The sequence below is a fragment of the Eleutherodactylus coqui genome, chromosome 2 (assembly GCF_035609145.1).
Source record: "Eleutherodactylus coqui strain aEleCoq1 chromosome 2, aEleCoq1.hap1, whole genome shotgun sequence".
NCBI classification, from domain to species: domain Eukaryota; kingdom Metazoa; phylum Chordata; class Amphibia; order Anura; family Eleutherodactylidae; genus Eleutherodactylus; species Eleutherodactylus coqui.
This window is the reverse complement of record NC_089838.1, coordinates 318,160,009-318,174,301: the sequence shown is the minus strand read 5'-3', so window position 1 is coordinate 318,174,301 and position 14,293 is coordinate 318,160,009. Positions and strand designations below refer to the sequence as shown.

The 14,293-nt window shown below is 50.7% G+C and overlaps 2 protein-coding genes across 2 annotated transcripts; both read left to right on the top strand.

The window, feature by feature from the left end:
- The first annotated feature begins 647 nt into the window (after positions 1–647).
- On the top strand, positions 648–6,298 carry MRI1 (methylthioribose-1-phosphate isomerase 1). The gene is made up of 6 exons (XM_066593734.1): positions 648–806; positions 2,726–2,961; positions 3,036–3,208; positions 4,159–4,335; positions 5,782–6,006; positions 6,085–6,298. The coding sequence occupies exons 1-6, from the start codon at positions 666–668 to the stop codon at positions 6,204–6,206; spliced, it is 1,074 nt and encodes a 357-aa protein (XP_066449831.1). The 5' UTR covers positions 648–665; the 3' UTR covers positions 6,207–6,298.
- A 782-nt stretch (positions 6,299–7,080) lies between these two features.
- C2H19orf53 (chromosome 2 C19orf53 homolog) lies at positions 7,081–12,027 on the top strand. The gene is made up of 3 exons (XM_066593733.1): positions 7,081–7,257; positions 9,715–9,770; positions 11,820–12,027. Exons 1-3 carry the CDS (start codon positions 7,179–7,181, stop codon positions 11,964–11,966), a joined length of 282 nt encoding a protein of 93 aa, XP_066449830.1. The 5' UTR covers positions 7,081–7,178; the 3' UTR covers positions 11,967–12,027.
- Positions 12,028–14,293: the final 2,266 nt, after the last annotated feature.

The following is a 14,293-nucleotide window of genomic DNA, read 5'->3' as shown; positions in this document are numbered from 1 at the left end:
CATGTCCGGGAGCGCAGACGTCACACTATGTAAGCGAGCGCAGACGTCACACTATGTAAGCGAGCGCAGACGTCACACTATGTAAGCGAGCGCAGACGTCACACTATGTAAGCGAGCGCAGATGTCACATGTACGGGAGCGCAGACGTCACACTAAGCAAGCGCAGACGTCACACTAAGCGAGCGCAGATGTCACATGCACGGGAGCGCAGACGTCACACTATGTAAGCGAGCGCAGACGTCACATGTGCGGGAGCGCAGACGTCACACTATGTAAGCGAGCGCAGACGTCACATGTGCGGGAGCGCAGACGTCACACTATGTAAGCGAGCGCAGACGTCACATGTCCGGGAGCGCAGACGTCACACTATGTAAGCGAGCTGCAGGGTTTTTATACACAATGCCAGGAGACTGTGGGGAAAAAAGTGCCATGTATTGCGCCTTCTGGCGGTTTTCTCTGGCGGTGTGGATGAGCCCCAGCAGTGCGGATCACATGACGCGGGACTACATAGTGCGATAGCGAAGTGTTGCCATGGAAACACGGATATACAGCAGAAGCCGCTATAAGAACCAATGAGGTTGTGACAAACTAACAGCAGCTTTCACTATAGCTAAGCCCGCCCTCTACTGAAAGCACGTGGTCATAGCCACGCCTCCGGAAGCAGCATGTCCGCCATGTCGCTTGAGTCTGTGCGGTATAGCCGGGGGTCTCTGCAGGTGCTGAATCAGCTGCTTCTTCCGCAGAGCAGCCAGTATGAGCCGGTGCGCGGGGTGAGTGAGGGCGCGGACGCCATACGGACCATGAAGGTGAGTGAGGACGCTGTGGAGCAGGACTGGAGCTGGCGTGTAGTACAGGGCGGGGCAAAGTAACACGTGATGGAGGATCTTGAAATTGATTCGCTAGTGGGGCTTGACCGCCAGTTTGACAACAGCTATTGGATATAAATGTGGAGGTGTGTCATTCTAGTAACCTATCAGATCACTCCTTTTACTTTATAGCCTCAGGACGATGGGAAGTAGTTGCTACGGGCAACACCTCAATCTGCGCAGTGTGGTTGATATGTGATGGTGATCTGGGCAGGACTGCTGCTCACGGAGCTGTTACGTTGTATCCGGCGCAGACACGGGCCGTCGCGTTGTATCCGGCGCGGGCCGTCGCGTTGTATCCGGCGCGGGCCCGGGCCGTCGCGTTGTATCCGGCGCGGGCCGTCGCGTTGCATCCGGCGCGGGCCGTCACGTTGTATCCGGCGCAGACAATGCCTGTACTGATACACTGTCACAGCCCGGAATATTCTGTCAATATCTCCCTGAACCCACAGGTCTCATTGTGACATTTAATTGCCTCTTCAGTTCTGCATCCAGATTCGCCTTCAGATTGTTCCAGGGCAATATTTTGGCGTGTATGACAGCACCGAACAAATCACCAGCCCTGCCCCCGCCCGGCTAACGTGTTACCGCAGGACTGTGCAGACTGGGTGCAGGGGGCCCTTCCACACGGGGCGAGCTGGGGGGCGCAGATGCCGGACAGATTGTTCCTGTGCTTCCACAGTCCTCGCTCTGTGAATGGCAGCGGTGCAGGCCGTGGATCGTTAGTGAACGGCTGCTGCATGCAGAAACTGAACGACCAACGAGAAGCGCACTGATTCCCATTCGTTGTTCCACTGCGGCGTTTATACTGAGTGACAATCATCAGATTCCCGCTGGATTCAGCAATCTGAGCGATTTATCAGCCGTGTAGAAGGTCCTTACTGTAGGGACTGTTCACACCTCACCGCAATGCCGCACATATTCCCAAGGGATTGGTTGAAGAAACTCCACATTGGCGGTTCTGTAAATGTTGTGTGATCTCCCAAAATCCCATCCATCCTGTGAAATCTCCGCAGACCCACAATGCAGATTTTGAATCTACAGCGTCTCCATTTATGGTGCACATTTGACCAAAGTACCAAAATCTAACGGTTTCTCGTATGGATAGGATAGGGGTGCAGCCCCTAGGAGCTTCACCCATCCCAAGATTGGGAGGTCCCCGCATGAGTGAAGCACGTGTGCACCACCCCTTCATTCATTACAATGACCGCGCCAAAGATTTCCAAGCGCTCATTCTCAGCAATTTCTGGCAGTTTCATTGAAATGAATGGAGCAACAAGGCACATTCACAACTGATGCTTCATTCATGTTGGGACCATCGGGACCGCCATTCTCAGGATCGGGGGAGGTCCTATCAGTCAAACCCTTGGATAAGGGATAACTTTAGATTTTGGTACAACCCCATAAAGGGTCCACGCAACCCAGAATGTTAGCTGCAGAACGTGCCCTGACAGTCCACAACAAATGTACGGCACAATGTTAGTGAATGGGGGTTTAAGAAACTTTATTCATTCACCGTGGAAGACATTCGCAGCAGATTTCATTCATTGTAGGTCTTGGTGCAGATTTTGACTTGGATTTACCTGCAGAGAACTTTGCAATGTGTTTGCTTAACCTTAATGAAATCCACGTCAAAATGTGCTGTATGTGAACAGACCCTCAGCTGTGAGACGGGTTACTATTCTGATTGATTCACTGATCGCAAGCAGAGATCTTGAAACCGATGAAGAATTGAAAAACTGAAAGCTGCAGAGCTGCTGATTGTAGAGTAAATAACACCCGCTGGCGTCCGACAAGCACTTACACCTGATCCTCAGAAATAAGATCTTACAACCACACCGCCACTTCCCTCCATCCAGGTCCGTGGCGCTCCGGCGATCGCCATCGTGGGCACCCTCAGCCTGGCAGTGGAGCTGACCTCCAGCCCCCCGCAGCAGACCTCTGACCTCCTGACGTTTGTCTGTGAATCGATGGATCGCTTGGTGGGTGCCCGGCCCACCGCAGTCAACATGAAGAAGGCGGCGGATGAGCTGAATGCATTCCTGGCACAGGAGGCAAAGAAGCCAGGGGTCACTGTCCAGGGGCTGACTGACAGGTAGGTGCACTGATGGCCATGCCTGCGCTCAGCCCCTGCCATGTTCTCACTTTTTCTTCTCCTGTCGTCACTAGTGTGATCCAATGGGCAGAATCCCTTCTGGAGAAGGATGTCCAAGACAATCGTATGATCGGGGATCTGGGGGCGCAGCACATCCTGCAGACCACTACTGCCCCCAGTGGAGTGGTCATAATGACCCACTGCAACACGGGATCCCTGGCCACAGCTGGCTATGGCACTGCCCTGGGTGAGACTGCTGGCGGCTGTCATTTCTGCAGCTTTCGTTACTTATGATAGTCGTTATCTTCTTGGAATAAAATGTATTTTCCTGGTTTGAGTAGAATGCCAGAACTACTGTGAAGACTGACACAAAGGAGCAGAGCTAACCACTCCGTACATATTGAATCGGCCGGGGTTGGCATTGCTTTGAGGGGTTTTCCAGGGAGAATACTACTGATGACGTATCCTTAGGATAGGTTATCAATCGTTGATCGGCTGGGGTCCGTTGCTCGTGACCTTGACTGATCAACTGAGCGCACGCATGCTGTCAGCACCGCAAATACACATCGGTCGGAGCGGAAGTCTCCACGGCGACCTCTAGTGGCCGGCACCTGTAAATGTAGGCACAGCTCACGTTTATTTCAGTGAGAGCCGTGCCTGCAGTTACAAGCGCCCGCCACTACACTGAGGTTGGCGCAGAGGCTTCCACTCTGACCTCTGTATATTTGTGGCACTGACAGCATGCGCCCGCACAGCTGCTCGGTCGGGGTCCTGAGCGACAGACCCCAGCTGATCAACTATTGATAACCTGTCCTGCGCATAGGTCATAAATAGTATTCTCCCTAGGAAACCTCTCGCCGTATGCTAATGTCAGTCGAGTGGGCCGGCCAGAACGTATCTGCTGCCTTCTTTTCATAACCCCGCCCCTCTTAGAGGGCATTTCCGTCATTCACATCAGAGGCAAATCTGGGCAGCAGAGATGGCCCGGTCCGCCCACCAGACCGCTTGAGACAGTAGCATGCGGCACGGGAGATCTTAAAGGCTGATTACAAGGGTTGGCTTTATCCAAGAACTACATTTGCAGCAGTTCTTTTGTAGCCTGATGGGCACGTACGTAGATAGTCCGAACCACAGAAGCTCGAGTCCGTTCCATGAATTGTTACTGAACTGAAGATTTTTTTGTGTCCCCATTAACAGGAGTGGTGCGCTCCCTTCACACAATGGGCCGTCTGTCCCACGTCATCTGTACGGAGACCCGACCCTATAACCAGGGCTCCAGGTTGACTGCATATGAGTTGGTGTATGAGAAGATCCCGGCCACTCTCATCACAGACAGCATGGCAGCCATGACTATGAAGAAACGTCAGGTCAGCGGTGAGTACTGATAGAGCACTTGTAGAGCGTTTCAGACAGCCCCAAAATATTTTGGTGTTGAGAGGCAACCATAGAGTTCAGTTACAAAATTCTCTGTGACTGCAGCCACCACTAGGGGGAGCTTATTGTATATGGATGAATACAGCTCCCATTAGTCTCTATAAATCCCTGTGTAGTGAGCTCCCCCTAGTGGTGGCTGCAGTTGGCTGTGTGAAGAACAGCAGGGATTTGAAGCTCCAGCCTTTTATAATGACCTATTATGATATTATAAGACTGACATTTTATACGCCAGAGGTTGTGACAAGTTATAAAGTTATTCCCTATCTACATGATGAAGGATAACTTTATGATTGTTGGGGGTCCGACTGCTGGAACTCCCACCGATTTGAAGAATGGGGTCCTGACTGTTACCACATGAATGAAGTGGTGGTCACACAAGTGGCTTCATTCATTTCAGCACTAGAGATAGCTGAACGCCCGTACTCAGCCGTTTCTGGCGCTCCCATTGAAATGAATGGAGGTGCACGTGTGACCACCGCTTCATGCAGGGACCTTCAGGACCTCCATTCTCCAGATTGGTGGGGGCTCCAGGAGTCGGACCCCCACGCTCATAAAGTATTCCCTTTACCTGTAGATGGGGATAATAGAAGTGTGTTAGACTAAAATGTTGTAAAATTATTCAGAAGCGTACGACTCTTAGGGATATTTTGAGCATTCACTATCGGTGACCTATCCTCAACATAGGTCATCAACAGCTGATTGGTGAGGGTCCGCCGCTCGGGATCCTCCGGCCAGCTGTCAATGCAGTGGGGCTGTTCGTCAGCATTGGTGATCAGGGCCATAGAGTAATAGAAGGCAGAGCTCCCATTGATTTCTACTAGGCTTCAAGCCCTGACCACCAAGGACAATGTCTGGCCCCACTGCATTGCCAGCTGACCAGAGGATCATCTGATCGACGGAGATCCAGAGCACTAGACCCAGTCAATCGCCTATCGATGACCCATCTTGGTCTATAGGTCATCAATAGCAAATGTCTGGAGAATTCCTTTTAATAAATGTGGTACACCTTGAAGTTGTCTTAGTAAACTTGTCTGCCTGTTGACCACTCCCCTTCCGCATAAGACCAGCCCATTTTTCTCATCGCTTTTCAAAAATGGCGAAAGGAGTAAAGTTGCAAATTTTATTACAAGATGGTGTGCACCAAAAATTGGCTCTTTCACACCAAAGGTTTTTGTGCATAGCTCTCCATAAACTCCCCCGCTATGTACCTTCTGAAACCCTAAAACACCAGCTATATTAGGTGTGACCTGCTGTACCACTGTAGACCACTAGGGGTATTACCAAGTAGGCAAACGCTTCAGGCATCACTGCGTGTGAAATCCCCACTCCCAACCGGTATCATCCCTACAGCTCATCCGGCCTCATACTATCTCCTTCTCTCCCCAGCTGTCGTGGTGGGAGCCGACCGTGTGGTCGCTAATGGCGATACCGCCAACAAGGTGGGAACATACCAGTTGGCCGTCCTCGCCAAGCATCATGGGATACCTTTCTACGTGGCCGCACCAAGCACTTCCTGTGACGTCAGCCTGCCTACAGGTGGCAGTATTGTGATAGAAGAGAGACCCAGCCAGGAGCTGACTGACATCAATGGCGTCCGTGTGGCGGCTCCAGGTGGGCGGTGGAGGAAATGACTGATGCCAGCTGTAGACTGTATAACTATGTCTGATACCTCTGCTCTCCCTCCTCCAGGTATCGGGGTGTGGAACCCCGCGTTTGACGTCACTCCGCATGAACTGATCACTGCGATCATCACAGAGCGCGGAGTCTTTACACCGGCTGAACTGAAGGATGGACTGAGCCAAAACCCCTAATACTCCGTGGTGACCCTATCGCCCGGGCACCGCCCCTCCCCCGCTGCCAAACGCCTCGGATTCAAATTTTGATAATAAAAGTAGTAACTCGGCTGCAGTCCACTGGCTGATGAGAAGGGGGATTCAGGGATCTGTGTATCATTAGGGGTCATGTTTGTGCGAGATTTGTGGCTCACATCATACAAATCTTGTGCGAGATAGATAGATATATATATATATCTATCTAATATTTTTTTTTTTTTTTTTAATGTCCTTGGGAAAGGCGCGAAAGGAGACCCCCAGGAGGTGAGTGAGGAGACTTAGAAGGCCATGCAGGCTCCTCTGGGAAGTATGCATATCAGAGGCGTACCTTGACGCTTCTGGGCCAAATGCAAAATCTGGAACAGGGCCCCCAACTAGAATGCGTTATTCATAGCACTGGGCTCCCTCTATGGAGAGAAGAGGTCCTATGGGCCCCCTAAGGATCGTGGGCCCGGGTGCAACCGCATCCCTTATAGTTACGCCAGTGATGCATATAAGGGAGATGGAACAATACCGCTGCAGCGCCGGTTTCAGACTCATTGTGACGGTTGACTAGGTGCATTAAAAAGCCCTGTACAGTCACAGCGTTAGAACACCCCACGCTCCAGCGCAGCTCTACCAGGCCCCATTGCAATCAAAAGCCGTGGTAAAAAGCACACGTGAGCGAGCGGCCTTAGACTCTTTATAACACTGGGTTAGGAATTGAAAACCAAAAGCCTGATATAAAGTTGGCCATGGGCTTGCAGGAATACTGCCGTCCTACAGGTGGCGCTGTAGGTATTCTGCCATCTCCATATATCACACAGCTCTGCTTCCCATACAGCTCAGGAAGCGCCTGTATTACTGACTCCTCCCACACACGTGACAGATCACATGGTCGTGACGTCATCAAAGGTCCTTCCGCACAAGGTTTGCATCCAGCGGCTTTGAGCTCTCCCTGTACCCGCGGTCATGGCTCAGGGGGCGCTGAAGCTGAAGGCCAAACCCAAGAAGAACGCGGCCAAGAAGCCAGCAGTGGTCAGGAAGGGAGGTGAGTAGGAGCGCCGGGAACTACATCTCCCAGCATGCCCTGCTGCTCCCCTGGCAATTGATTGGTTACTGAGTGAGAAGAGCTCCGGCCTAGTGCTTATCACATGTGTGCGGTGCGTTAGTGTATATCAGTGCAGGGGAATGTAGCAGGATTGTCTACACAGGATGCAACTGTGACAAACCGTCAGCTGTGAGATGTTTCGGCTGCTCGGTCCGTCTGATGCATTACCGCTGTAGAGATCTTGGATGTAAATGCTCCCATTCATTTCTGTGGACCGAGGCAGATTGCACTGATGCCATAGAAGTGAATGGAGCGCTGCAGCCCGGATCCCTTCTCAGGATTGCTGGAGGTTGCCGTGCTCCAATCCCCAGCGATCCGTTGCCTGCCCTGTGGACGGTTGGAGGGGCCCTTTAGGCCTCATGTCCATGGGAACATTTGGGCCTGTGCAGAATCCTGCAGCTGATTCCACCGGCCCGCAGACATGAGGCCTTTAAATACATTATACTCCCCTGTCCGGACGCTGCGGGGTTCTTCTCCATCGCAGCCGGATCTTCTTTCTAATGCACGGCGAATGCGCCGACCGCCATGCCGCACACATGTACCGTGCTACTTAAAAAAAAAATCCCCTGCTTTCTCGCGGTCTGCGGCACGTCCCCAGCGTCAGCTGCGGCCATGCCACGGATCCGGACTGCTTCCGTAGGCTTCAATGGAAGCCGTCCACGCAGTAGATACGCAGAAAATGGAGCATGCTGCGGGAGATTTCCTGCGCGGGCGATCCGCACACCGGGGTAAAATGACATCTGCAGGTATTTAATCACCGGCCGGTGCCCACTGATTCCCTACGGGCGCGGATCACATGGGCAGGGCACCTGCACAGATGGTATGTTCCCACCGTGGACGTTGAGCCTTAAGGCCTTTTGTCTGGGCTCATACGGTCCAATTGATTTCGATGGATCCATTCATATCAGCAGTTTGTAAGGGGATAGTCAACGATAAAAATAACCTGATCGCTCCGATTATTGCATGAGAATCGCCCATTCAAGTCAATGGGTGCATCAAGAAGAAAAAATGGATTGCCCTGCCCTGGCATGTGAGCTGTGGGCGCATTCATTGACTTTCTTTATATGTGACCTAATTTGAAGGTCTATTTGTTGGGTTATAGAGATGAGCGAACGTACTCGGTAAGGGCGATTTCGCAATCGAGCACCGTGATTTTCGAGTACTTCACTACTCGGGTGAAAAGTACTCGGGGGCGCCGGGGGTGAGCGGGGGTTGTGGGGGGGAGAGGGAGAGGGCTCCCACAGCGCACCCGAGTACTTTTCACCCGAGTTGTGAAGTACTCAAAAATCGCGGTGCTCGATTGCGAAATCACCCTTACCGAGTACGTTCGCTCATCTAAACCGATGCCACATGTGCAAGAAACAAAAACACACGAAAAGTAGGCGAACAAAATTCAGTTTTTCATGGATTTCAATCACACTTGCCTGCGTGAATAACCCATTTATGGCTCCTTCTCACGGGCGAGTGCGATATTGGGCCGGGAATCCTGCCCCCATATCGCGCTCCCCAGCATATGAAAGCCCCGAGGGTGCAAGGCATTCTCATGTGAAAACAGCCTCATCACTGCTGAATGGAATCCCCCGCCATGGCTGCTCCCCTAACACAATGGATGATATTGGAGGAAGGTAGAACATGCCATGCAGGACGCCATCGCTCGTGTATGACGCCAATCAAAAGAACGGGTTCATATCTGTGCATCTCGTAACACACCTCTCACAAGATTTTCACACCAGTGTGAAGGCAGCCATAATGTTAGATTAAGACCCACCGATCACAAGGAGGAGGCGGCAGGAACACTTGGCTGATCGCCGGCTCTGCTCAATAGAAGGTCTATGGGCTCGTCTTCCACTTGGGAGCAGACCAGCGCTCAGCCAAGGGTTCCTGCTGCTTCCTTCTAGTGATCGGTGGCCCTAAGCACACGGGCCCCTACTCATCCTATAAATATCAATAATATGCCGTTACATTTTAAGTATTGCGCCAACACCTAGTAACACACAGCAGCATCATCGTGGCAGTGTGCCACATCCCATATGAGCCAAGGCTGCGCATAAATACCGTCCAGCTGGTGAGGGTATGCGTACCATTATTACGGGGTGATTGCGTTAGATCATCACTGTCGCAGCGCCCTATTGGGATTCTGGACATCGCAGCCTTGTAACAACGCATTATAGAAGTGAGGACCGGCGTACGAGTCTACAGAAACACTTCAGAGATTACTGTGAAAAAACTACTTTTCAATAAAAAAAAAGCCAATAATTTGTATCTCAAAGTGGTGAAACTTGATAGCAGAGCGCCGCCCCCCCCCCCCCTGTAATGACCTGGGGGAAATATGGCCGCCTCTTCTCTTTTCAGATGTCATTACGTTACTTACTGATTATAACTGTATGTCTTCTGCAGCGCGGGTCATCGCACCCAAAAAATCCCGGATTATCCACCAGCAGAAACTGAAGAAGGTGAGTGGCGTGGCTCTGGCAGCGTGTCATGGTGGTCTGATGGGGGGGCTGTTACCATTCAGTGATGCATACCAGAAGTGCTTCCAGGCTGCACTACTGAGACGTTCTGATGGCAGCCCATCCTGTTCCGGCTTGTCGGGCACTTGTACTTGCGCACATCGGCTCCGATTAACGGCATACAGGAGGTGGATCTTCTAGGATGTTTTGTAGCCTTGAAGGTCTCGATGATAGCGCTGCAACGGACAGAATTCAGGAACTGTGGTCTCTTCACCATATCTCAGTAGTGCAGCCTCAGGCTCTGAGACTGTAAATTGTGCCAAAGCAGCAGAAATACAGTCCTAAACTCTTGCTCATGGCCTGAAGGTTGCGAGTTCAATCCTCACATGGTTCAGGTAGTCGGTTCAAGGTTGACTCAGCCTTCCATCCCTTCCGAGGTCGGTGAAATGAGTACCTAGCTTAGTTGGGGGGTAATAAATGACCTGAAAGCGCTGCGGAATAAATTGTCGCTATACAAATAACAAGATTTATTATTATTTTCTAAGTGACCATATCTGTGATAAACTGTCATAATTGAGACTGCCGAATTACCAGATTATCAGAAATTCCAAACTCCTGCTTCTCTGCATTGTAGTGGCAAAAGCACCAGTGAAGTTCCCCCCCCCCCCCCCAACTGCTGGAAGAAGTGAATACAATCGCCTGTGAAATGAAAGGGGAGGGGGGATATGTCGGCTTTTGTTACTCCTACACACTGAGCCAGTTTTAGGGAAAAAAGATGTCTCCCCGGACAACCCTCTTAATGGAAGTTTATTTGCAATGGCCTTCTGTAAGGAAGTCTGCCTCACTGTTGATTGACAGCTTTGTTCCTATGCACAGTATAGGGTAAAAGCTGTCAATCATCCACGAGAGGGTTTAATAGGCTTCTTTAGATGGCAGAACTCGAGGCCATCAGTGAGCCATTGGCTGCCATAGAAGCCCATCAGCACTCTGATCATGTGGGGGGATAAAGAGGAAACCCCCTTCCTCTGTAAACCACTTAGATGCCTCAATCAGCATTGACTGTGAAGGTGTATTGGCGGTCATTAAGGGGTTAAACAAACTCCATTAAAGGGTACGTTTACCCTGGAAGTGGTAAGTTGCTGGAAGTGGTGCCAATTTTCTGCATCATAAACCACACCAATTAGTGTGGATCCCTGCGTAGGGCCGGCTCTGACCCTGGGCGGCAGCCCCGCATACTTGCTTTTTCTGTCAGGCGGATGACCGCGGACGCTCACCTTCAGTCATGCACAGAATTTTTTTATTTATTTTTTTAATCTGTTTTTTTCTTGCGATGGCGCAGCCTAACCTTCAATGGAGGCCGTCCGCACAAAGATAAAACTTGCTGCGATTTTTTAATCTGGGCGGACCTATGAAATGCCTATTTTTTAATAGGCACGGGTTACCGCGTATTGTCTGCGCGGGTGACTATAGCGGATTCCGCAATTGAGATCTGGCGGTGTGAGACCGGCCTTAATCAGCCCTTCTATAGAAACTGTGAAATCAGCTGGTGTCGATGATGCGGATTTTGGTGCAGATTACTCGCTACGTGTGAACACCCCCCAACCAGGTCACATGGTTTATTTTTGTTTGAAGGGGCAGCGGGCTGATTTCAGGAATCCTCATTGCAGGGTATTCAGACTTCTTGGGGCATGCCCATAGTATATGCCATACATGTGTGAAGGGTGGACGTCGCACCTCCGGGAGACCCCCTGCCTGGTGGAGTGGCTACTCGGCTGTCTCCATGTAAGCCTATGGGAGTCATAGAGCCAAGCATGCTAGAGGACCCCTGATCTCTCCTGTGGGCGGGGGTCCCAGTGATGGAATGCCCCCTCTGTTCACTTATGTGGCTTAGATGGGGAAACCATATTACGAGGCACCTATTGATACGAACAGGCCGCGTCCTCCAGAGCGAGCGCCTCTCGTCGTAGTATTGTTTACTTCTGCCACCCACAATGCAGCGCCGATACTACCAGTATATAACCTCATACCATCTGCTATCCAATATTTCTCCAGAACCTGGAAGTACAGATCCGCAGTAAGATCGAGCACGACGTCACCATGAAGGCTGCGGCCAACATGCCTAAGAAACTGGCCCTTCTGAAGGCCCCACAAGCGGACAAGCCAGAGAAGAGCGCCTCCGCTGGAGGAAGTAAGGCATGAGCAGCGGCCGCGCGTTTTCCTCGCTCTTGTATATAGATAAATAAATGGATACGCCACTCTGTATGCGTCTGTGTGCTGAATTACACGTCTGAGGTCAGTCTGCTCCTCTATGAATAGATTGCAAGCTCTTCGGAACAAGAAGCCTTTGTAACAATAACGAGAACACATGAAGTAGAATAATGGCGGCGTTGTGTCCGGAGCGAGCGGACACAGGCTCCTCTCATCCTGCAGAATGTAGGAGAACATGGCCGACTGTAGTACCGCGTGGAGCGGCAGAGGACAATTATCGATTGTCTCATAATATAGTGTATCTGCTGCGGGATTAACACTGCAGACAATGCTGGCCATTTTGCGTGCCGCCCCCCCCCCCCCCCCCCCCGGCTGACAGAACTACCTCAGAGCGGTATATACCCTATATATAGCGGAATACCCTGCCGGACGTCTTCCAACATCAGAGCTGCACAGGCTTCAATCAGAATGTCTTTAGACGTCAGACAGTGGATTGGAAAGGGTTAATGGAATGAGCTATGGTTTTTGGTTTTTGTTTTTTTTGTGCGCATCGGTGTACTTTACTGTAATTTGTGCGCAGCAAACAAAGATTGAAATGGTAATTAGTTGTAACGAGTTCCAGATGTGTTCTTTTTCCAGCAGAATTACGCAGAGTTTTGCGCATCTCCTTGCGCATGCTGCGTGCATCTGCACAGCCCCATTGACTTCTAAGGAGGGCTTTGGTGCGCAAATACCCAAAAAAGTAGGGAATGCTGCGTGTTTTTGTTTTTCTGCACAACCAAAATACAGAAATGTGAACGAACCCATTGAGATCAATGGGGTATATTCTCTACATATTGCGCGTGCAAATACTTCCATTGGAATCTAGCCTTATGGTGGTTTCCCACGGGCGAGAAAATCTCACAATTTTTGCCTGCTGCGATAGTAAAAAAGCAGAATATGAAAGCAATGATTCCCAATGGTTTCCTCCCCATCTGCGATGCTTTCACTGATGCGATGTTGAGGGGATGAAAAATCGTGCTCTTTCTTTTTTTATCACCCATGTATTCCTATGGAGGCTTCTTTTTATTGCAATGCGATTTTTTAACATAACAAAGTCACACTGACTTTTGCGGTTTAAAAAAATTGCGTGATTTTATCGCGGGCGTCAGCAATGCCAGATTATTCTAAAAAAAAAAAAAAGCATCGCCGACGCTCGCAAATCGCAGTGACTAAATCCCATCGACTTCAATGTGTTTGTTCACATCTGCAGATTTTTTCCCGCAGTTTGGTCTGCCCTCCTTTTTCCTCTGCATTTGCACACTAAAGCTCCCCATAGAAGTCCATGGGATGTGCAAATACACGCGCAATACACTAGGAAACTTGTGTGACACTGTAACGGCACAGGAAAAGAACACGTCTGGAACTCCTTAGGCCCCATGTCCACGGGCAAATTAGGAATTACAATCCGCAGCGTTTTTCCTGCACGTGTGATCCGCGCCCCATAGGGATGCATTAGACACCCGCAGGTAGTTAAATACCTGCGGATGTCATTTTTCCCTGCAGGCGCGGGTCCCGCATGCAGGAAAAAATCTGGACCATGCTCTATTTAGGTGCGGGTCTCCTGCGGGGACGGCTCCCATAGGCTTCTATGGAAGCCGTCCGGATCAGCGGGAGACCCACGCCTGAATTAAACTTACATGCTCCGGACGGTACGGGTCTTCCCTTCTTTGCGGCTTGATCTTCTCTCTGTCGCGGACGGATCTTCTTTCTTCAGGCCGGTGCATGCGCGCGGGACACATCCGCCGGGCCGAAGAAAGAAGATCCGGCGTGACTGAGAGAAGATCAAGCCGCGAAGAAGGGAAGATCCAGAGCGTGCGGAGAGGTGAGTAAATTGTTATTTTCAGCCCTCATGTCCGCAGGGCAGGAGGGACCCGCTACGGATTCTCCATGGAGAATCCGTAGTGGGCCTGATTTTCCCCGTGGACATGAGGCCTTAGACCCCTTAAAATGGGAGCATCATTGTATGTTTTTTTTTTTTCTGCAAATATACAGGCCTTGCACGTGCAAAAAGTACAGTAAAGTACACTGATGCATGCAAAAAAGCAATGTGCGTTCTGCTTGTTATGCAGCTGGTGATGATAGTTTTAGTTATGCGCCACTTTACACTTCTCTGACTTTGAGTCCTTGCTTTCTCTCCTGGAGCTCGCCAAAGCCATTCCACGCTGTTGTCCTCTGACAACTGCTCACCCGAACTCCTCACTACTCTTCTAACGTCTTCACTTCCTCTTTCCCGCACTTTCTCCAACTACTCCCACATTCTGTCTCGTTCTGCTGCT